Source organism: Trichoplusia ni, chromosome 15 (assembly GCF_003590095.1).
Source record: "Trichoplusia ni isolate ovarian cell line Hi5 chromosome 15, tn1, whole genome shotgun sequence".
In the NCBI taxonomy this organism is placed as follows: Eukaryota; Metazoa; Arthropoda; class Insecta; order Lepidoptera; family Noctuidae; genus Trichoplusia; species Trichoplusia ni.
In genome coordinates this window covers 6,322,839-6,345,809 of record NC_039492.1, presented here as the reverse complement: position 1 = coordinate 6,345,809, position 22,971 = coordinate 6,322,839, and the positions used below count along the sequence as shown (strand labels likewise).

Below are 22,971 nucleotides of genomic sequence, written 5' to 3'. Positions count from 1 at the left end.
CGATGGCTGTGCTAGAAGTGTTGGAGTCCTTTGCAGTTTGCTGTTGCTTTGGATTCAAAGTGCGTTCCGCTGTATAAATGGTTTATGGAAGTATCTTGTTTAATTTTGGGCTTGCATATGAGACCATAAACACCCTCACAAATTACTGAATTTGTAAATCTAATTAGAAATAAATGTCTCTAACTAGATTTTCTTCTACTTCGAAAAATACTTTTTTTCCATGATGTTCTTTTTCCCAAAAAAAAAAGCTGGTCCTGTTATTTCTCAACTAATTACTAATCGATTACAATTTTAAAACTGTATTCAAAATCGATTTCAATAACGCATCTCTACGTCCTTATTCAAACTCACTCGGACATTTCATGTATCACACCCACTTTTAATATCAACCCTAAAACGCGCATGTGTAGGCGAGTGGTTCCCAACAAATCCCCTGGCACGATAACGCAGCTATAAAGTCTGTCTAATACTTAATTGCGTCCAATGTCCGCTGCACAATGGTCCGCGTAATCAGCCCGAGCGGCACAATATGAACCTGTAGTCATCGCCAGGGTTATCAATTCCATTTTTGAAAATAGTCTTAACCAGGTACATAAAAAAATATTTTTAAATGGCCGGTAATAATCTACTACTGGCCATTTATAAATATAAGACAAATTAAGAATAAAACGACTCTGTTTCTTTTTTACACAACAAGGAGTTTTTATTCGAAACTATCGAATTTACCAATGATAGAAATGGCGAGTATAATATGGGCCAATCGTGTGAAACTTACAATGTTAGACGAGATGAATGAGTTGTCACTCACAATCACCTGTGTTGGCCCATTTCCTTTACTTATGTCGAGGTGACAGGCAGATGTAATGCTAATAACTAGGTACTTTCATTTTGTGGGACGTGGGAAACAGTTTATGAACATTTTCACACCTAGATGCAGCTACAGGTGTATACCTTTATATTAGATTTATTTTATTTAAACGTTGAGCAGTGCATATTTTACATATCTGTCCCTATATGGATATACAAACAAAATCAATATAAATTAATACAGCGACAAAAATATAAATAAATGAAAAGCTAGAAGTCAGATTCTTTTTTCTTTTACAGTTATAACAAAAGTTTTATCAGACACCATAATTTGGCAAAGGCGTGTTGTTGTACAGCCAATTAAAATCGAATGAAAGAAAACATAATAGTACACCCATTCAAACTGTATAATTTTTAACATAAATAATTTAAATAAATAAATAATTATAAATAAATAATAATAAATAAATAATAATAATACATAAATAATTTTTACACTATAGCTTATTTACTCTACAGTTCTAAAAAAGAACTAAAATGTGTCTATTGAGCAAAGGTGTCACCCCTAACAGCCACCCGTAGGTCGCATAATCCAACTATTCAATTTTCAGCCGAAAAGGCTTGTCCGCGTCTTACGTTTTTTATCTCTCGCTGATCCAATACAAGCAGTTATTGCGACACTATTTATACTACGCTGTAGATTATTATAACTTAGGTATCTTTAGTTTTTGTCTCGTAAATAAATAATAGTTATTAATTATACCTACAACAGTACATTGATGACACATCATAACACATAATTGGTACGAAAACTTCTTTTAAAAACTAATCTTTTTAATTTAATTCTGAAGCATAGGGATGTATAAGTATACGATAAAAAATAAAGCTTAATATTCTAATTTCAAAATTATATAATACTATTTACTGGCAAGGAAAGCTAATAGTGAAATATCAATAAAATTTATTTAAAAACAAAATGTCAAACAACAAAGTTCCAAATTCAAACCTTGTTCAAAACTATCAAAGTAATTGTGGCATAATATCTTCATAATTTGTATTCCTCAAAGTTGGCTGCGGAAAAAAGCAATTATGCTCACTGTTTTACCGAGGTGAGGAAGCATATTAAAAAACTTGAAAGCTCTGTCAACCCCCGCGACTGGTATAGACACTGATGGCTATTAATTAGAAGGGTTGGATGAAGATATTTCATTATTTCTTCTCTGAAGCCACTGTTCGCGACGGGTGAACCTTTTTAGGGGTTGTATTCTTTGCGGTTTGTAAGTTTAGTACAGATTTTTGGGGTCTAAAAAGCTAAGGAAGCATTTGAGAGTATTTATTTATAGGCATATTTTTATATGCATAGAAATATACTAAAACTGTAAACGGTAATTAGGTACATAAATACAATTTAAGGTTTCCAGATTTCGCATTATAAATTCAAATTTACTTTCTTATTTGTTGTTATAACCGTTGAAATTTCAAAAGAAATCGTTTAAAAATAATTCAAACAGTTTGCTTTTAAATCTTCAAAAACCCCTATACCTAATAGAAAAAAATAAAACAAAAAAAGAACAGAATTAGTGACCAAAGACAACACGAGAACAAGAGCACGCACTTATCAAACAATCGCAATCAAACGGTGCAGTTTGTAAACAAGGTGCTAACTCTAGAATTTATGTAAACTGTTCTCAGCTCGCTTCACTTATCTGAGATTAAAATCTGGCTCGTGCCAGAGGTAGGCGCACAATCACTCCTCAGGGAACCTGCTTTATTTGCGGCCTTATCATTACTTAACATATCTGCATATTCATTAAGAGATCAATCAAATTGTTGTTTTGGCACGTCTTTGCGTATGCGTAGACGCGGGTTAAGGGATTAGCTTGATGAATTTTGTGAAATTATTTCTGCATTTAATATGAAGTCAGTAATATTACGCTACGTTTGAGTTTCATTTATTAAAGGACAAAAAAATTGTGATTTCAACAAAATTGAAATTCGAATTCAAGGTAAAATAATGCACTAGTTGTAAAGGTACAAAAATTGCGGTCAGTCTATTTGAATGAATTTACGCGAAGTAAACACAAAAGGAAACCATTGAGAGACAAAAATCGTAATAAACTTGCATCCTGACCACCTACGTCCTTACCTATACAATAGAATTCGCTTCATACCATTCACAAATGTCGATCATTGATTGTTTTAAACAGACGCTACGTCGCCGGAGACCGGCCGTTGCGAATGGCTAGAGCTGCATAGACTCCCTATTGTAATAAAGTCGCGGTGCCTCTATCCATCAGTAGACCCCCTGGGCCCGTTTCCGACCAGGTGTTCTTTGGAATTTGCACCGAAAAACTGCGCTTTAAGGATTTTAGGCAAAAAATTGACATGCTTTGTTCGTTTCTGCGTAGTCGCGCGCTAGCCCGCCGCCACGGCAGGTAGGCGGTACTAGGTATGTACCGATTTATGAGTATGGTCATTAAATTACGTCTACTTAGCGATTAACATTATGATGTAAAGACCTTCTTTGAAACAAAGTAAATAACAAAAAGAACAGCTGAAAACAAAGTATATAGGTAATCGGTTTATAAACCATGTAATATGAAAAATTTTTTATGAAGCATTGGTAAGTGTTCACGTGAATAACCATAGGTTTAAACATAAGCATACTGCTCTTAAGATAATTGTGTATAGTACCTATAGCAAAAAATGAATTTCCAATCAAAACACGTATCGAACATAAACGGCAGGTAAAGTCGGTCAGAAAGCGACACCATTAATAGTAAAAGTTAATTTGTCTTCCGAATTAACGTCGAGCCACATTGACGGGCACAAAGCTAATGAAATACGACTCGTCGTAAAATTCTGTGATATACGACATCCATCGAACGCTGACAATTGTAAAGCAATTCACGATAACACTGCAGGACTTCTGGACTTTACCAATTTTTATTTGCAGACTCGGAACTAAATTCCCGACCTTATAACGTAAAAGATAGAGTCTATAGTAGAAAAATAGAAAATGTATGTTTGTTATAAATCATTAAGCTCTACCGGTACAGTTTATTGTCAGGTAAGTAATGCAGTGTCTTTGTGATTGAACGTGATCTATGAATGAGGTTTGGGAATAACGAGAACAGAGACTTTCCCAGTTTTGTGCAATGTCATTTTATTTTTAGGCGACACTTGACATTTTTTGAGGCACCGACGTGAATTACTTGGAATAGTTGTTAAAAGTAAATGAAATAGTGAGAATTATGTTATTGCTTGTCTTCTTTGGTACAGACTTACGAGTAGATTAAAAAACGAATATAATCTATTTTAGAGATAAGCTTTTAGATTCGTTTTTGCTTTGTACTCAAAGTTCTCTTAAAAAGACAATCAAGCAAATCTAAACTTGATAGTGTTTTTAGCGGTGCTGCAGTCCACAAACCAAATTCAGCATCACATTATAGAATATTGCATTGCGTGCAAAATCATATTATGCTGTCCAAATTTCAGCTCAATTTGAAATGGATCAATATCAATATGCAAGATTTAATTATAGACCTACAGACTAACAGACAATGGAACATATACAACCAAATAAGCGCTGGTAAAAAATAGGTCAGTCATTGCACATACATACATACAGAACTTATTGACGACCCTAAATTCTTATTCGCTATTCAGTTTAACTACTGACCGTGTTAGTATTACAGCATTGTTATTCCTGTTAACAAGCCAATCTCCACACAAGGTCTCCAGTTAGCAGATACTTAGCTAAAGGCGACAGGCAGTCATAATTTTATGTTCTAAGTAATTTACCTACATCAAAGCTATAGAGTTCATGCCTCATTCCAACAATCTGCAGCTTTGCTAATAACCATGCTGAATTGGCAGACAGGTGTGTCTCCTTGTCCCCAAATCTCAATAGGTATATCTTACCGTCACCTCGACAATAGAATTCAGTGCTAAATCAATGCACACCACCAACAATAGAGCCTTCGGACTTCTTTGTAGCCGCCATTATCTTTGGCCACGTGGGACAGGTGATACGCGCACGCGCACAGCTGCTTACACAAAAACACCGCTTGCGCAAGATTTTAATCGTGTTTTTTTTAATCGATGACAGTTCTCTAGGCATTTCGCGCCTATCTAACGGACTCCCGCAGACAGCCAGCTGCGCCAATGTTTTTACTAAATCCGTGTTCACACTACATTAATTTCGGGATGTCTTTGATCTTGCATCGCTGGTTTTCGACATAACTCATCTCGAATGCATTTTAAATTGACGGACGTTTTAAGGATTTATTTCTTGAACGTAAAACGTATTGCAAAAGTCATTATAATATATCCATTTTCTTCTTACAGTCACGAAGCAAAGCATTTCTATTCATTGGACTGATATCCACGTACATACCTGTAACCCTAGCCGCCATTAAATCGATCAGCACTTACGCCATTAAATCCAATAAAAAATATAATCCATTCACCTCACGCTACGGTCTCACATAAGAATCGCTCGCATTTATAATAACGTAGGAAGGATTCTGATTGCTTCAAGTGCGATACGTTCCATAGGGTGAAGGCACCAGTTGTCGCCCCATTAGAATAGCTACGAGACGGGAATACGCACGCGGCCGCGATTGCCTCGCATCGGATCGCACAATGAGGTACAAACGCGACTCTACAAAACGATTACCCTCTCGCCCCGTGAGCGGCACATACCATGGATTCGTATGTGTACCGACTTCTACTTGGTACTTAAAGATGTAAGAAACGATTATTTATCTTTAAGAAATAAAGCTATCACTTATCTTTATAAGAGTTAAATTAAAGTTTCGCCAACAATACTTTAACGATAGTTCGGAATAAATTTTTGTAATGTTAGTGAAATTTGTTGCAAAATTTCAATCGTTTTTAAAGTTCAATCCATTGTACTATGCTTAAAATACTGTTTAGCATTAGAAATTTGAAATGGACTCTCAATTATAATTTTTAAGAACGATCACCGTTTCAGGTACATAGACGGTATTTAATACCATATTTTCACATATACGTCACAAACGATCAAAACATCGCGCACGGCATTCACCGGCCCCTGTTTGTGAGGTACGAATAAGTGGTTCCGTGGAAATATTTCAAATCAGAGCGGGCAATGGCAGCGCTATACAGGCAATAACGATTGACGTGACACGCATGCGACCCGTGTGCAGACTGCCTAATGTGACGATGAAAGCCGCTTGTTGGGCCTTTCACCCTATTTATTAGGTCTATGTTTTGGAAAAGGTAGGTTTCAAGTGTCGCATACGTAATTTCCTATCGGTCTCTAATATTTTTATCGGAAATGCTTTATGAAGCTACATGAATTTTCCTTTTTCGCCATTCTCTTATTATACATAATTCTTGAAAAATTACATCGCCCACACATTTTACTCAACCTTACCTTTAACGACAAAAATGTATTTAGTTGTGAAGCTTGTTTTGAATCTGTAAAAAGATCAAAGTAAGCAGACAACAAGACAGCACTGAGCACCGAACTCTAACCAAAACAAAAGGTCATCGACCCGTCAGTGAATGCCCGCCATCCTAAATACGTGCTCATTATTGTTATAAAAACAATGAGCAAACAAAAAACCAATTAGTTACGGCTCAAATAATATAACGTTTAGAATCTCATTAGTGGACGATTTTGGTATGCGCGCGGGCAATATTCGACGAATGCACGGCCACCGCGAATATCCGAAAACCGAGTCCCGAATGCCGAAAAGCCGAATGGTCGAACCCCGCTCGGTGACATATTGGAATGCGACTCCATTTATCCCCGCTTCCTATTGGAATCCGGAGTGACGCGGCAAATTGGAAATTGCGGTACCATTTTTGGCGTTATTGATAGATAATACTGGTAACATGGGCGCTAAAATGCAAATATGTATCAGGAAAAGTGAAATTCATACTATACTACCCATCCTAAAATTCTCGCAAAATATTGCCATTTTCGAAATGGGATATTTTTCGGTTTATGCACTTGGAGAGACAGTGCTTGCGGTGCATGGACCCCTTAACCGAATCGGTACTGGTCCGTCAAACGCGGTGCACGCATCGCACGTCAAAGCTCGGACTACCCTAGGACTATATTAAATCACATTTTGACAAGCGTACCGTGAAAAATTAATCGAGTGTCGTCGAGTGTGCAGGCGGCAGAAAAAGTGTTCAGTCCGAGCTATGTGCGAATGTGGGTTCAGTAGTGAGGAAATCTATAAGTCGGTCTAACCAGAAGAATCGTATTAAAACTTTGCAAGTCAAAAGGTTTTCAAACCATGAAGTGTAAAAAAGAGTATTTGATTCAAATACATCTTTGCCCATCACTTTTTCCTAAGCCCCTAAATGTTTACGCCAACTAATTGAAATCAACTTTATGCAATTACCATTGACAAATAAACATCCAAAAACATCTAGCCCCTAAGCTAAATCTATCATAACACAAAGTGAACCCTAAAAATGGAAACATGATGGCATTTGCTCGGTCCCTGGAGTTGGAAAGGTCAGCGGGCAGTGGCTCGTGAAATGCCTCGCCCGAGTCGCCCGGACAGCACGGCGGCTGCCGGCGTCGGTGCCCGCTGCGCCACTGGGAATACTGACACCGATCGTCCAACAATACTGATAAACAAATGAAGTGATCGAATGTCGGCTATCCGGAAAAGTCCATTTTTAATTCCTGGGACAATCAAGTCTAACGCGCTGTTTTAACCAGACTGGAACCTTTTTTTCTTGACACTAACCAATTTCTATATGGGTCTAACTGGGATTATCTATAAAGCGCTTAAAATGGCGTTCCTAATTTCATTATGAGAAGTTACACCTTTCGATTTTTTTTTGTTTTAATGTCGTCTTCGTATCTAAAAAAAGATTTCTTAGGATGCGCCCATGCTTGATAATTTCTCAAATACTACTCATACAGATGAAGATAATGTCTTATGGGTAGGAAAATAATGGACAAATAAGAACCATTCCTGCTTAATCAATTAGATCCATATGTACGTTCAAAATGATTTCGTTTCTTTCATACTGAAACAAAGACGAGTCACAAATATTTATGTAAAGACTTCCGTACACATACGATAACGATAATTGTAACAATAATTCACACAACGCCGTGATAAACGAGATTCTATAATTAAAGAGAAGGGTGAGATCCCCTTAATAACAACTATTAATACTTACGCAACACGAAATAATGCAATTAATCTCGCACAAACTGTTTCATGAGATCTATCGTGAGATGCTACCACTTGTGTTTTGGGAGGGTGTAAAAAAAACAAGAAAAAATAACGCGTTTGGAAATGGAACGTCACAGACGAACGATTCGGTGAGCTTCATTTTTTGGATTATTTTAATAGTTTTTAATCGGAATGTCCAAAAGTGTAAATTTTTATTGTGCATTTTGTATTAAATAACCTGTAAAAAAAGTGACAGCTGTCTTTTTAGATACTTGCAACAAAAAATTAAACAAGTTTTTTTTCTACTCTCCAATAAGTTTTTACTATATTGTACTATATTTGAACTACTTCGTCAAAATTTTATTTCTAACATGAACTTCCTTATGGAACCAATACCCGCTCACATCTTTAGATTCAATTACTAACTACATCTGAAAGAGGAGTAAATATAATTAATTACTCCAATTGTTCATTCAATCATTGTTCATTCAGCAACTTTTTGTGGCGCAACTATCGCTCGCCTACAACTTTTTGTGCCCGTCCATCCATCATTCGTCTGATAAATGTTATGATGTATTACGATACATTATTCTGAATAGAGGTTGATACGCGATTTTTTCGTGCGGAAATCGCACGTGTACATAATTATCTATTTCTCTCATGAATGTATAATTAAATGAATAATGTTGGTTATTTTATATGGGTATACACTAATTGGTTGAGTTGCTGTACCATTCCAAGGTTTCTTTTTGTAGACTAGACAGCCTAAATAAAATCTCTTTTTCGGAAGGTTTTTATTCCAATCCATCAAAAATTTTTGCTTTTCAAATGTAGAATTCTTAAGGATGTTAAGAAACTGTGTTCTTTTGTATTATATATAATTTTTAAATGTGATTATTTTGAATTACTGTTTTTTGAACACTAACAATGAAATTATGGATTAAATGGCAGTATCGTAAAAAGTGGATTGCAATTGAATAAGCATTGATTTCAGGTGAAAGTCAATTAGAAATATGAAAGCCTATTTAGGTACTAGTAATCAAGTAATTTCTTTCTTCTAGCTTTTTTTCTCCTTTTCAAATCATCGCTCGTTTGCTACGATTTTGCACAAGAATATTCTGACAGAATTAGACAGGTGCCAACTCTACCTGTCACAAAAATTCAAAAACACAGAGCACTACGTACATACCCCGGGGCCCCCTACGCCATATTTCCGCGCGAACGATCCCATAACAATATCCGACACTAATAAAGGCCCAATCCATTCAGTACGCAATATTGTCTTCTCTAATTGGCATTAAAATTCGTCGAAAGAACTGAGGTAACCCCCAAACAAGCGCTTATCACCACATCAGTGCACTAATACCCGTCCCCGGTACCCCCGTACCCCGGTACCCCCTCGGACCTTACCCCGTACCCCGCGCTCTGTGGTTAATGAATATAATAGATTGCCCCCAGGTATGTAAGTTTATCGGTTCCATGAGGATGCTTAGTGACGTGAGTTTCTGATTAGCGGTTTTGAAAATTTTGGGTAAAATTTAAAAGTACCCATGGGTAACCATGGTTTGGTAATTGTGGATATTTAATATTTAATTCGAGATTTTTGCTAAAGCAACTTACGCAATGGGTAGACGGGATTACATTGAAATAAAGACTGATTTGTGTCCACTGGGGAAGATCTACCAGCATAGTATACCAAATTTCCCATTCAAGTACAAAATTCTTACAGGAAAAACAATCGATAATTAGAACAATCGACCAACACACATCTCTAAAATAAAGATCGGCTATGGTAAACCGAGTGACCCCACAACATAATTAGTGTTGTGCCGTCACACGTATTGAGCAGGTCAAACGTGAACTGAATCGACGTAATCTTGGTAATTGGCGCGTGCGGGCGGCGCGTGGGCAGCACTGGCCGCGGGGACTAGAGAGCTAGGTACCTATGTAGCTGCTATTTACAATTAATTAGTTCCCACATTAATACCTGGACAATTCCAGCCAATTACGTGTAACTAGAATTATTGAGAAGCTATTGTCCGTATAGATAGAAATAGTATACTTGCTAAGTAGCTTAGATTTTTGTTTTAGCATGTTGTCAAATATTTGTAAGAAGTTTAACACAATTGGAAGGATATATTGCAGTTATTTAGTTCCAGAAAGTTTGATACTTTGTCTGTTTTTCTCTAACGTATCAAAAAGTGCCAAAACATGATGTATTATTAAATTCAACGAAATCTATGTCCACATAACTGTACAAAGGCGCCGCCACAGGGTGAAAGCCCTCAAGGGACGCACATATTATATTATAACCGAGCATATCTGCGTCGTCACTCAAGCGCAATAAATACCCAAATAAAGCGCAAATAATACCCAAATCGCTCATCAGCGGAGCCCAGCCTCCCCCAACTATAATTATCTATAATCAAAATATACCCCATCTATAATCAGAGCGGACGCATTGCAATTATTACTATTACCATGTTTTGCATGTGGGCACCGCCGTGATTACCCTTTGCCCGCACGCTCCGGAACAACTGCTCTAACATTTGTCCAATCAAATCACATACAGAATTTGAATATTCAAAAAAGTATCCAAACACGTAAACATTTTTCCCGCGATATATTCCGCGACAGGACAGTTTTGGCACGTCGCCATAAATTATTCGCAGCAGAGGGCCCGCTGACCCCGACCTCCAGTCGATTAACCATCACTAGGTCTTCCTTCAATTTCATATTTATAAACGGGGATTAAGCAAAAATGCCAGTGTAATGGATCACCTACAGGACTTAGGTTGGGGCGGGCCGTTGTCGGACCGAGGGGGGGGGAAGGCAAATTTGAGAGGGACGGGGGATGCGGCAAGGGTCTGATCGTCGGACTCATCCATCACGCGGCTCACGCATGTGAATTGGGGCGTTTTATCTGGAGATAGCCGCGGATGGATACCTATTTAAATATTTTGTCGTTTAGCAAGCCCGAGGTATTTAGATACATGACGCTGCGGCTAATGGTGTCACACAATACAGCCTTGAGAGTAGGAGAACTTGCTAGTGGTTTTAAACTAATGTCACATTTCTGGGAACTGTAATATAACCTGGTAGAGTAGTGGGCAGTGCAGTACATGACAGATAGGTATTCATAGCTTGCGTCGATCCTCAATATAACCTCCTATCTAATATATAAAATTCTCGTGCCTCGCTTTACTTTATTGAACTCCACCAAAACGGCTCGACTCATCTGAGAATCGGACAACATGTATCCTTTATAGCCTCTTTTTCATTTACCTGGAAAAAACAACGTTTGCTGGACAGCTATGTAGAGAGCTAGATAACGTTACGTTCGTTTATTATACCTAATGTCTATTAACAAAACTGCTTCTTCCAAACTTAAACTGAATCGAAATCCTAATTCAAACATTCAAAAGCGTTCGAAACAAAGACGTTCTCTCCAAAGAGTCCGTTACACAGATAAAAAAGTCCCTCACGTCAGAATGTCGCAGCGAGTCGTGTTCATTTAGCTGTCGCTGTCGTTCGTCGATGGTTCGACAGCGCGTCGATTCCGACATTGACATGACGGCGATGCTACATACACCAGAAATGACGTATGACGACTGTGTATTGAAATGATGAAGTAATTTTTATTTCCGAAAGTTCCTTACGGATACGAATAAAATTAAGACAGGTCAAGTGCGAGTCCGAAACGCGTTACTGAGGTTTCGTACAAAAAGGCGAAACAAAAACAGTTTAGTTAGAAAAATTGGTCATCCAGCTAATTTGCAACCGTAAAAAGCGATGCTTAACCCGCATGTTAATTTTCATTAAATTTGTTACAGTGAAAACAGATATACATCATTTCGTCTGTCTAGTTACCATGGTTCTTAAGATACAGCCTCGTGTCAAAGGGACGGACAATCAAACAGACGGAGAGCCTAAGTAATAAGATCCCCTCCTAACTCTTTGGATACGTTACTCTATTATGGGCTAATATTGACGTCAAACAAACTTATTTAATAAGTGATTACATATCCATAACAAACGTAAAAAGAAGATTTCTGGGCAAGGACTAGGCTTTTGAAGCACATCACTGTAAAGCTACATACTCAGACAGAAAACAAGACACTTTAAGTGTCAGCGCGACTAGAATAACAATAGACAGCTTTAGAATTAGTTGAACAACATTTATCAGGCATAGTAGTCACACCGTCGACACAAAAACTATAGGGTGCGGGTATAGGAGTGGAGCGGAGCGGGGAGCGATTAATTAGATGTTATATTTTCCACGTGTTTCTTTCATTTGTAAAAAGTTGTATCTAAAAATTACGTTTAATTAATTAAATTGTGGTTTGACTTTGGATATGGGTGGACTACTGGATAAATAAAAAAAAATAAAAACAGATTTTTTTATGTTACCACAGCACATAAAAAAGGCGATTTTAAACTACCTTTAGGGAGAAAGAGAATGACTTAAGAGGAATCAAACGTATACTAAATTAATCAATAAATCAGTTTGTTAAAAATATTCAGCATCATGTAACTTGCTACATGACAGAAGTTCTTTACTCAGATTAAATAACCAACTTCAAAATGACGGACTTTTTAATCTTATATCTTATCGTTATAGGTGTCCTGATAAGCTTTAGTACAGCTTTGCATAGTAATTTAAAAATTACAAATAAATCTTTTTCGCAACAGTACCAACAATTTTTTTGATCTAAGTGTTCGCTGCATGCTCGCTCACCGCCCCTACCGTGTCCTCTCCCTAATATGTATGAACCAATGACCTGAAGGTTAACCGACGGTAACTGTACTCGGATAGACGAATCGTGACTCTGTTTATACTTACTAGAAGAACACACGGATTGTACGCCATTTTTATTAGGTATGATGATAATACTGGCCTGCAAGGCTCCTACAGAAGGGTAAATGTCTCTTGTTCTGTTAAGAAGGAACGATAATATATTTGTTGATTAATACTTTTACTGATTTGCGGGTCGATTAAGGACACTTTGTACAGATCGGAAGTGGTTTAAAAAAAATGCTTAGGTACTAAGGAGAAAATCGAACATTTTTTTTGACGAAACTTGTCATTCAATTACTAGCATTCCATAAAATGAGGTGCAAAGCAGAAGAACATTATAAACGTCATAATATCCCTACTTTAATTTACACAAAACATTATGTATGTTCAAAATCATTTTGTAGAGTCAATTTGTGTACTTATGTAGACTGAAAAATATTGGTTTCATTTTTGCAATTTTAGGACACTTAACATACTTTTAACAAACTTTTGGACTCTATTTTATAAGGGTTTTTACTGCTGCGATAGCAGTACACACACATACAACAGTACAGTACCTACTTCACATGTGTGTTAGTAATTATATTATATTTAAAAAACAATGTGAAATCAGTCTTTTGACTTTTCAGTATTATGTTACAGTCGCTTAGTAGTCTATTTTACGTTGGTATCCCTATAATTTCAATGCTTACTGTACATTAACTCAACAAATTCCAATTTACCTAGAGCGGGCAAACTGCCAAAGAAAACATACAAACAGCGTCTTACATACATAACCTACAAAACATTCTCTACAAAAGAAACTGTTCCATCAAACAATGTTTCGTCAGAGAGAGATCAGTAAGCGCTAGCATCACAGCATCGGCATCGAAGCGTCAGGTTAAGCTTTATTAAGTTTATAAATAGCGGGAACCCAAACAAATCGGCGTGCGTCGCGGCAACCGCCCTTGAACTGAGCGGCGGAGGCTCTCGCGCGGCGCCAGGCTGCGCGGGGGCGGGGCCCGGCCGGCCAATCAGCGCCCCTTCACATTTTTCAGCCCCCGCCCGCATCGCCGGACGCTGCCCAAAAACAAAAGGATCAAAGTCGGCGAAACCTATCTCTTTCTTTGTGAGGCCGGCGAGCGGGCATCGATGAGAGGATAGATACAGTGTGTCGCGCGGGCGCGAATCGATACGCGCGCCCCGCCGTCGCCGCGCCGAACCTCGCCCGCCGCCATTTGCACGGATGTTTACTATTATATTTATTGAACGGACGCTCTAAGTGCCGATGTAAGAATATTTACAAATCATAAGCACCCGATTTGGAGCAATTAGGCGCGTATCGCGGCCTCTCGCGGCGGACTCGAGTACCGGCAGAGTATACGAGGCTATCTCGTGCTCGGCCGGCTCGCTATATAATAAACACCGCCTTGCCTCCAATGGAAGATTCATTTGAGAGTTTATGTAATATCTTCGTAATTAAATATCTTTTTTTCTTTTAAAAATGTTTTTCATTTTTAAAACAAAAAAAAACGCTATCTTTAGTTAATTTCCCAAAACGTATTATTGTAACCTTATTTACCTACTATTTGTAAATGTTTGTCAAATTATTGTGCTGTTCATATTTTTATGGTTTATATAAATAAATTTTAATAATAAGACGTTTTACGTTTAAATTTTTAGTTTTTCCCGTGCATATATAATAAGTGCGTAATAAGTTTCATGAACCAGATATACTGGTTCACAGAATTCGCAAATGATTTGTTTATAACGATGTTATTGTAAGATTGTTTACTGTTTTTTTCTATAAATATAAAAGAAGTGCTTTTAGTAATTAGGTCAAGAATAAGAGGAATTTGAAGTTTAATTGGCTATGCTTACATAATATAATTAGTTAATTTATGATTACGAAAATGTCAACTAGGTAGAATCAGGTAGGACCTAGGTAGATACGGTCTACCTGTGAGATATACTGCCGTTACACCCTTTTTTTTAAGAGTGCCTTAAGTGTAAAACCTGAATTCTCTAACTCAGGCTCCGCTGTCCGTGCGTCAAGCACAAAGCGGTATCTGATGAACCGTGATAACAAGACAGTTGGACTTTGTAGATATAATTTATTTCTGTTATACCTACATATAACAATAAATATCTAGGTTAAGCAACGGTTGTTACGGTTATAATTTTGGCGACTGATCTAAGAAGATATTCTGCGTTTTCGAAGAGTCCTTTATACCTATATTCACTAGCTTTACGCCCGCGGCTTCGCTGTCGGTCGGACATCGATGTCGGTTATATCGCGTTTCCAATATTCTATGTTCTTTCTCAAAGTCAACTCTATCTCTGTACCAAATTTCATTAAAATCAGTTCAGTGGTTTAGACGTGAAAGTGTAACAGACAGACAGACAGAAAGACAGACAGAGATACTGTCGCATTTATAATATTACTAGGGATTAATTATTTGCTTGTTACCTGTGCGACTCTTGCGCAGTTCCAGCACAGGTAAATATATGAGTAACACAGATGGCCAGCTTTGGGCATCACAAGGCATTCAATACCTAGGTACTTTATTTAAATATTGTAACTTATTTTCAACACAATTGTAGAGTGATTTGAATCTGGCTTTAACTATTCACTCAGTATGATTCAGTGAAAAAATTTAATGTGAAAAAAGTGAAACTTTCCTTTGCCTACAAAAAAAAAACATTGAAAGATAATAATTCCAGTTAGATCCAGATTAGTTGGCAGTAACATACATATGTAAACATTTATTGGTAAAAACTGATCATTGCTTACAATGCTATGTGTTTTAATTGTTAAAATATAGCTGAAAATTTACCTTTCTTTACGATGATCAAAATATATTTATGATCCTTCCTGATTTTGGTTTGGTTAGACTTTTTAGAAACATGTGTAGGTAGGTATATTTAGTATTGACTTTTGAAAAAGTTGTTTATACTCATGACTATAAGCTGTAAAATATGTATAGGTATAGGATCTGTAAACATGATTTAACATTGGTATCTACCTGAGTATCTATGAGTTTTGGGGAAAGTTTTGCTATTTTAATTCAATACAATCTAAAGAAACAACAATAAACGACCGCAATGCCTTTTTGTCATACATTGGTGTATTTTTTTAGTGGAAAATCATTTTCATTGAATTATTGATTTAGTTTGCTTATGTAATTGGATACTGTTGACAAAAATAGCTAAATAGGTTCAACAGGTAAAAATAATAAAAATCTGCAATTTAAAAATGAACTATGGAACAGAAGGATAGAAAATGCGACTTCACTTAAAAATATACTTTTTTAACATTTTAATTTTCTTCAATAATAGGTAAGCATTTATAGATACGTTATTTAATATAACTAAAAGAAAACTTGATCATAGCTACTGTAATTTTGAAAACTCCAATTGAATTTGAAAAAATATGACGTATGCCTTCACTAAAGTACCTACCTAAGGATTTAATCAAGCTTACACATTTGCCGCATAATGCGGTTTCACTCTAGAATAATTCGCAAAATATACCAATAAATAAACATCTTATCATAATACACATGCGCATTTTCATTTATAGGAAACACCTACTAACAAACCTTCTTTAAAAAAATACAAATACGGATATAGATACGGAATATTTCGAACCAACTGTTGAAAAAAGGGAATACAACGTGAGAGAAATCGCATCTTAACGTAATGTACTTGGTCAAGACCAATGTTTAAATACCATAGTAATTCTCTTTATTATAAGTGCCTAGGTACCCGTCTCTGAAAGGTACATAGAAAAGAAAAAAGAAAGGTGATAAAAATCATGCTCCGATTGTGCTATCATGTAAGAACGTTACTCAGTCAATAAATTAAATGACTCGACAATAAGTTAAAGTCATAGTTTAAAAACCAATAATACAATTGAGTAAATTATAATTTGAGGCATTTTTTGGAATCAATAACTTTATGAGTGACACACAGGATAGCGCCATCTGTAATCAAAGGACGTACTAGTTGACCGACAGGCTTCTTGAAAACGTAAATTGACCTGCCATCTATTGGTTGTTAGTCAAACTAAGAGCCCTGTTCAGAGCCACGAGTTTTCGTATAAAATCACAGGTGGCGCTGTACGATGTTCAGGACTATTACGATTCACATTTTGTGCAATACTATAAAGGCATTAATTTTTTGTTAAATTGTGCATTACACGAATACAAATATTAGTATTTTATTTTTCATTACGCCCAAGTTTGTATAAACTCCTTCCTAATCGATTTCATTGCTGCGCAATAGACTTCTTTATCGACGGAGCTATTTCCGGTTCGCGCTCGCCGACATCACGCAACGCAAACTCGCAACTGAGGCTAACTTCACTTCATAAATGTTCGATCTTTTTCAACTACATCGAGGCTTGAGCTTTTTGGGAATACGCTTTTCGGTAATTATTGTTTTATTCGTTGCATACAGTGTGTGTTTTGAAATTTGTTGTTCCTATTCTAGTCAAAGGTGAGTCGCGCGTTATTTCGAGTGTAGTGTGATTATAAACTCGTAACTGTTTGGCGCGTTGGTTGGATTCTGTCAACATAGCTAATAAAGTGTTCACACGCAGTAGAGTTTATGCACGTGTAATTACAATACAAACGTGATTTTCCGTTTGCAGACATGGCTTTGAGCGTTGCACTACCACTGGCGGGCTTGGAGACAGAAAATTTTAACTCATTCAGTTCGTTCGGGCATATCATAGACATAGCGGGCCTGTCTCAGTCTCAATCGAGCCCGAGTCCGTCAGTCTCCAGTGAATCTAGCGGTATCGGGTCGCTGGGCTCGCTCAAATCAGAATCCGTCAACAGCGACTCCCTACCGTCGAGTCCTCAAACAACAGAGAAGGTGGGTGTAAATTTTCGCACTATTTTGTTTGCATTCGTCCTGGCCTTGACCTCTCTATTTTCATAATATTCCGTAATGGCGAATGTCTATATTACGCTATCAGTGTTGTGTACAATATCGAACAGTGATAATGGAAAGATTTTGGAGGCATAGGTTACACGATATACATTTTTATGTAAATCGGTACGATTGTACAATGTTAATCACAATATAAATGTATAGCTTAATCAAAATGTCTACCGTCAGGTTGATGCCAAAATAATTTTGCAACTATGCTATGGAATCAGTCACGTATTGCTCTAATTATACAACTTGAGATTGGAGTCCTTTGTTATTGTGCGTACCATAATTGAAGTGACTCTGTTATAGTAACAATGGAATTATTTCCAGAAATTATTCGAGCCTGTGGTGCAACCCCAGCCACGTCCAAAAGAGAAGAAAGCCGACGATGTCAAAATCTCATATGGAGGGCGCGACGTCCTCAACCTGATGGGTAATCTCACAGATCCGCGGTGGAGCTACCGGCCCACTGTGCTGCCGCCGAACAACCCCGCGCTGTTCTTCGCCAACCGCTCGCAGTACCACCGGCTGGGCCCGTACGGAACACGCACGCAGTACGTAAAGGATTCTTGCCGCCTCTGCGGCTTCTCGTGGGTAGTGGCCGCCACTGATTGAGGTGACCATGTGTCAACATAAATCCTGAACAAACGAATGTATAGTGGATGGTATGACTGGAACACATCAGGGTGCATATCAACTTCTCTAACTTGTACTGTCACTTAATGGTGCATAGAACCATTACTAGCCGAACCATGGCTTCAGTTCACATGTTATTCATGGATTTAATTATGATGACTTGTTATTTTTCATAAAAATGACAAGAGATGTGATCTTTTTATTTTATGCTTGTTATCTTTTTGACTTAAATTTTATACATTCTATTTTACTAATTTGTTATCAGATTAGCATGAAATGTTTAACCATGACTGACGAACAAAATCTATTGAAAGTTCCTTTCCTAGAACTGAAGTGAATGGTTCCGTGACGCTTTCCTATAATATAGTTTGTTTATATGTTTGCCTGTTGTGCTCCAGTTCTACGGATGACTGTGGAATATGTATGTGGCTATCGTCTCGCGCATTCGTAGAGTTACATTTTAAACGTGACTTAATACTGTGATCTTAATTTAAACAAGACAATTTTTTGACAAATTCTGTGAATGGAATGCGTGACGATACATGACTTGTTTTTGTTTTTAACTTATTTAATTGTGTGATAAAGTTAGGCTTAATTAATACTACGGACTTGCAATGCCATAAACAGTTATTCCAAAAAGCAGCATTTCTAGGTCCCAGTCTAATCAAAAGACAATATTGGATCAAAACCTTAAATTATATTCCAACAAATAAATCTAAATCATAGTAATATATTATGCTACACTTAGTTCCTCTTAGAAATGTTAATGATTTGTTATCCAAAGAATATTATATTAACTATAAATTGTAAACTACACAATTTATATTGATTAGTATAAAATGCAAATGGTTGAATTATTCAACCAATGGATTTTGTGTCCAATTACTCTTAAAGCAATATTTAAATTATAGACATTTACTTATGAATATGATATCATAATGATTAATTTCCCACCATTACATGTAATAGTTATTATTTAAATATTGTTTTATAATATTCTTTAGTCTCTAGGAGATAATTTAGATATATTCCACAGTCATTTATCAATAGGATCGTCATTGTTTAAACCAAAAGGCTGCTTCTCGGATGTTATTTAAATTTACGATTTTGACGAGATAGGCACGAATTTAAAGCCAAGCTGTAGATTAATTTTAAGACGTAATTATGATGATTGTTGGATTTACCGTCCGAGCATTACATAATAATAGTGATGACATATAATCTAGAGGATACGATCTTGACACATTACCCTAAAATCAACTTCTTATCAACTCAACTCTAAAGCTTTGAACAACTCATTTGTAATTATATGATGAGCCCATGTGGAACATAGTCAAAATGGGTTATCAGTGCATATCATCACAAATTAATGCAGTGATTAGATATTCTAAGGTATTAGTAGTTGTTACAGACCGTTTTAAAACGTTTGAGTCATTGATATGCCCAGATGCTGGGCTTCTAGTGAAATTATTGTAAGTGTCGTTAACAGACTGGCGATATCTCTATGTACGTGCATATATAAATGTAATATTTGTGGTCTCTTAATTTAGTCAAGATATTTAATAGTGTGAGTCTCTTCAATTACATGTAAGTAATGTATAACATACTAACTATAATGAATAATAATAATAGATACTGTCCTTTTGTGCAACTTTAGTTCTGCTATGTTGTGATCAGCTTTAAATTGGAACTGGAGTATTTGTACACGATAATGTTGACATATTTCCCACAAAGTTATTTTTATAAAAAAAAATGTTGATATGAGACAATACAGTATGTAGTAATCAAAAATATTCTTTACATCTTCTGTATTTTGCTTTTCAAGGTTTGGCAAATAGTTTGGAAGGGACCAACATGCGCTCATAGTTTACACACAACACTAGTTGTCAGCGTAGAAGTTCACCTCCGAAGCAGAGTTACTTTGTCGTGATCAAGTTCACATTGCATTTTAAACTTTGCTTCTTGCCAATCCATACTCGCAAGCTTTCATTTCTGTTTTGTCTACAATCAACTGGGCTATGAACACAAAGTTAAGCAAGTAGTTGAAAGTTTTACAAATATTTATATATTTATGATTCAGTGGGTAATGACTGAACATATAGCATGGATCTCAGAATGCAGCTAACAGTGATACACATTCTATATTGCCTCTGTAGGAAGCCACCTCTCAACAAACTGTTGGCGAATATTAACTAATTAACACTATATCAATGTTAAGGGGTGGCTTTGTTGCCTAGTGTGCTATATCCTCAGTCACACGGACTCACAAAATGGTTGTTATTGGTTATTTTTAAAATCAAGTGTTGCATTCAGATTATTTTTAGTTTTTATCTTATAATATGACAAAGCTGCAATCGAATGTAGTTCAAAGGAAAGTATTTGGAGCGATACGCACAGTTTAATAGACTAGCTCTTGTTGTGAATGTCTCCTTAAGTTAGGTGACTCCCCTAGGGCCGCAGCGCCGCGACCGGCGCGCCAACAAGAGAGGCCGAGGTGCGATGCAATATTTGCATTCCAGTTTTGTGTTTAAGTTAGCAGCCGGCGGGAGTAGTTGTTAATGTTTATTTAATCCACATTGCCAAATATTTTGGTTGTTGTGCTATTTATTTAACAAAATTTTCTAAAATATCAATTTAGTACCTTCCATGAATAAGTGTCTTCAAGTGATTTTACAATGTTTTAATCATTTCAATTTTATGCATTTTATTTTGTTTTAGTCAAATCATATACATGATATTATACATAATATTACCTATATGTTGTATTATATCTATTGTTCATTCATATGATAAATATTTTTTTTTCTCATTGAACTGTAGTCAAATGACAGTATTTTTATAATGAAAATTGTATAAGGATGAAGGGTTTTTTGCCAGACGCGTGCTGGCGAGCCCTGCGGGGCGACCCGTGAGGCGAGCTGGCCGCGTCCAGTGGGTATTACGTATATCTGATAAGCATTATGTAGGTTTAGCGAAATAGATTAACTCGGAGATGAACTCCAAGTACCAAAACTTATTGGTTCAATGTTGTTCTCGTATTATGGTGATATAGTGCGTCGCGCGCGGCGCAGAGCTCAATATTTTTAGTAACCCTTAAGAAAATTAATACCTCTTTTGAAAAAAATATAATATATATTATATAGTATATCCAATCGATAATCACATAATTATCTATTTCCCTGTTTATTTTGATGTGATATCATAAATGACTGATCTGAATTTAGTTTTTAAGTTGGTTATTGATATGCAGTGCTATTTCGAGAGTGTAATTAAGATTTAATATTGAAAGTGCCAATGCTCGTAATTTAATCTTTATGACTGTTCCTTTATCGTAGCTGTTTGTAAGGGCTCGGCCCACTACATCTTTGTCAACTTCAGTATAAGCATTCTTCCTTTCTTATCACTAAGTTTTCAATTATTGTTACTATAATGAAATCACGTAACGTGCACAATCTCAGTAATGCTTGCAATATGTGTAACATGTTTTATTCCTCACTTATAATTTATAATCCAGCGTAATGTTAAGAGTACAATATGAGATGATGTTATATCATTCTAGTATCAAAATTAGCCGAAGATGTTAATATTATTAGTTAGGTAAATTTTAACATAGCTTTGTATAATTGGGATGTTTTAGTATTTAGTAGTGTATATTTACGGCGTAGTGGCAACAAAATGTCTCGTGAATGAAGTGAATAATGTTAGTGGCAATAATACTCGATGTAAGTCCCCTGCCAAGAGACTTGTACAGGGTCGCGCGCCGCAGCCCGCGCCGCCGCATACACAACTGAACGTTAGAAACTAGGCGTTTATTTGTTGTAATTATAATAATAGACGTAGGTATTTTATCGTACTTAAATAATTATTCTTGCGATGCCTTAATTCTGGTTGTCAATTAGACATGTCTCTGCCTAGAGTGTTATCATTGTTTTTATTTATTTTAGTTTTTGCTGTTCCGGCTTCCTCCGTGAACTTCCAGTCCAGGCTGTTCTTTTGAAATGATTTTGAGGTCGATTTATTTTTACCTAAGTGTTCTTATTAAATGTTACCAAAATGTTTTTAATAAAATATTTTTATATGTAACTGTTGTTTTCTTTAGTAGCCTTTCATTTCATCATTAAAATTGTTTTTACTTTTCGTAAACAAGCCAACTCCTACATTCGTTTAAAATAGCAGAGCCGTTTGTACACACAATATAAATAGAATGTGTTATTTTTTCAATCTGCATGTGATATAATTTTACCAGCATCGTTTACCTACTATTAAAGTTGGTCACGTTTGTTGGCGTTTACATATACTTTGGGCTGGTAGCCAAAACAAAGAAATAAGACTCAGTGACTGTCAATTATTGCAAGCTGGGTCAAATACATATTCGCAAGATTGTTTTTATTTATAAAGTAAATTTTCATTACAATAATGTGCATTGTTAACATATTACTTTTATTTACGTTTAATTCCTTGTCTCGAAAATGTCTTGGTATTTACGTTTTATTCTTTTTTTTGTAAAAACTTAACTTTATTGATGCACCTACGTTGTTTACTAACATTTCGCTTTTATTGCCGCTAATAATTATAATCTTCGTGATAACCTCTATTGACGAAGTGAAAGAC

General features: G+C 36.3%; 1 protein-coding gene across 2 annotated transcripts; it reads left to right on the top strand.

Annotated features, from left to right (window-relative positions):
* The first annotated feature begins 17,083 nt into the window (after window positions 1-17,083).
* On the top strand, window positions 17,084-22,443 carry LOC113501161. Of its 2 annotated transcripts, none has more exons than XM_026882215.1 (3): window positions 17,084-17,283; window positions 17,438-17,664; window positions 18,055-22,443. In XM_026882215.1, the coding sequence occupies exons 2-3, from the start codon at window positions 17,440-17,442 to the stop codon at window positions 18,337-18,339; spliced, it is 510 nt and encodes a 169-aa protein (XP_026738016.1). In that variant the 5' UTR covers window positions 17,084-17,283; window positions 17,438-17,439; the 3' UTR covers window positions 18,340-22,443. The 2 variants fall into 2 exon arrangements, with proteins under 2 accessions (XP_026738016.1, XP_026738015.1); XM_026882214.1 differs by having other exon boundaries at window positions 17,085-17,215.
* The last annotated feature ends 528 nt before the right edge of the window (window positions 22,444-22,971 follow it).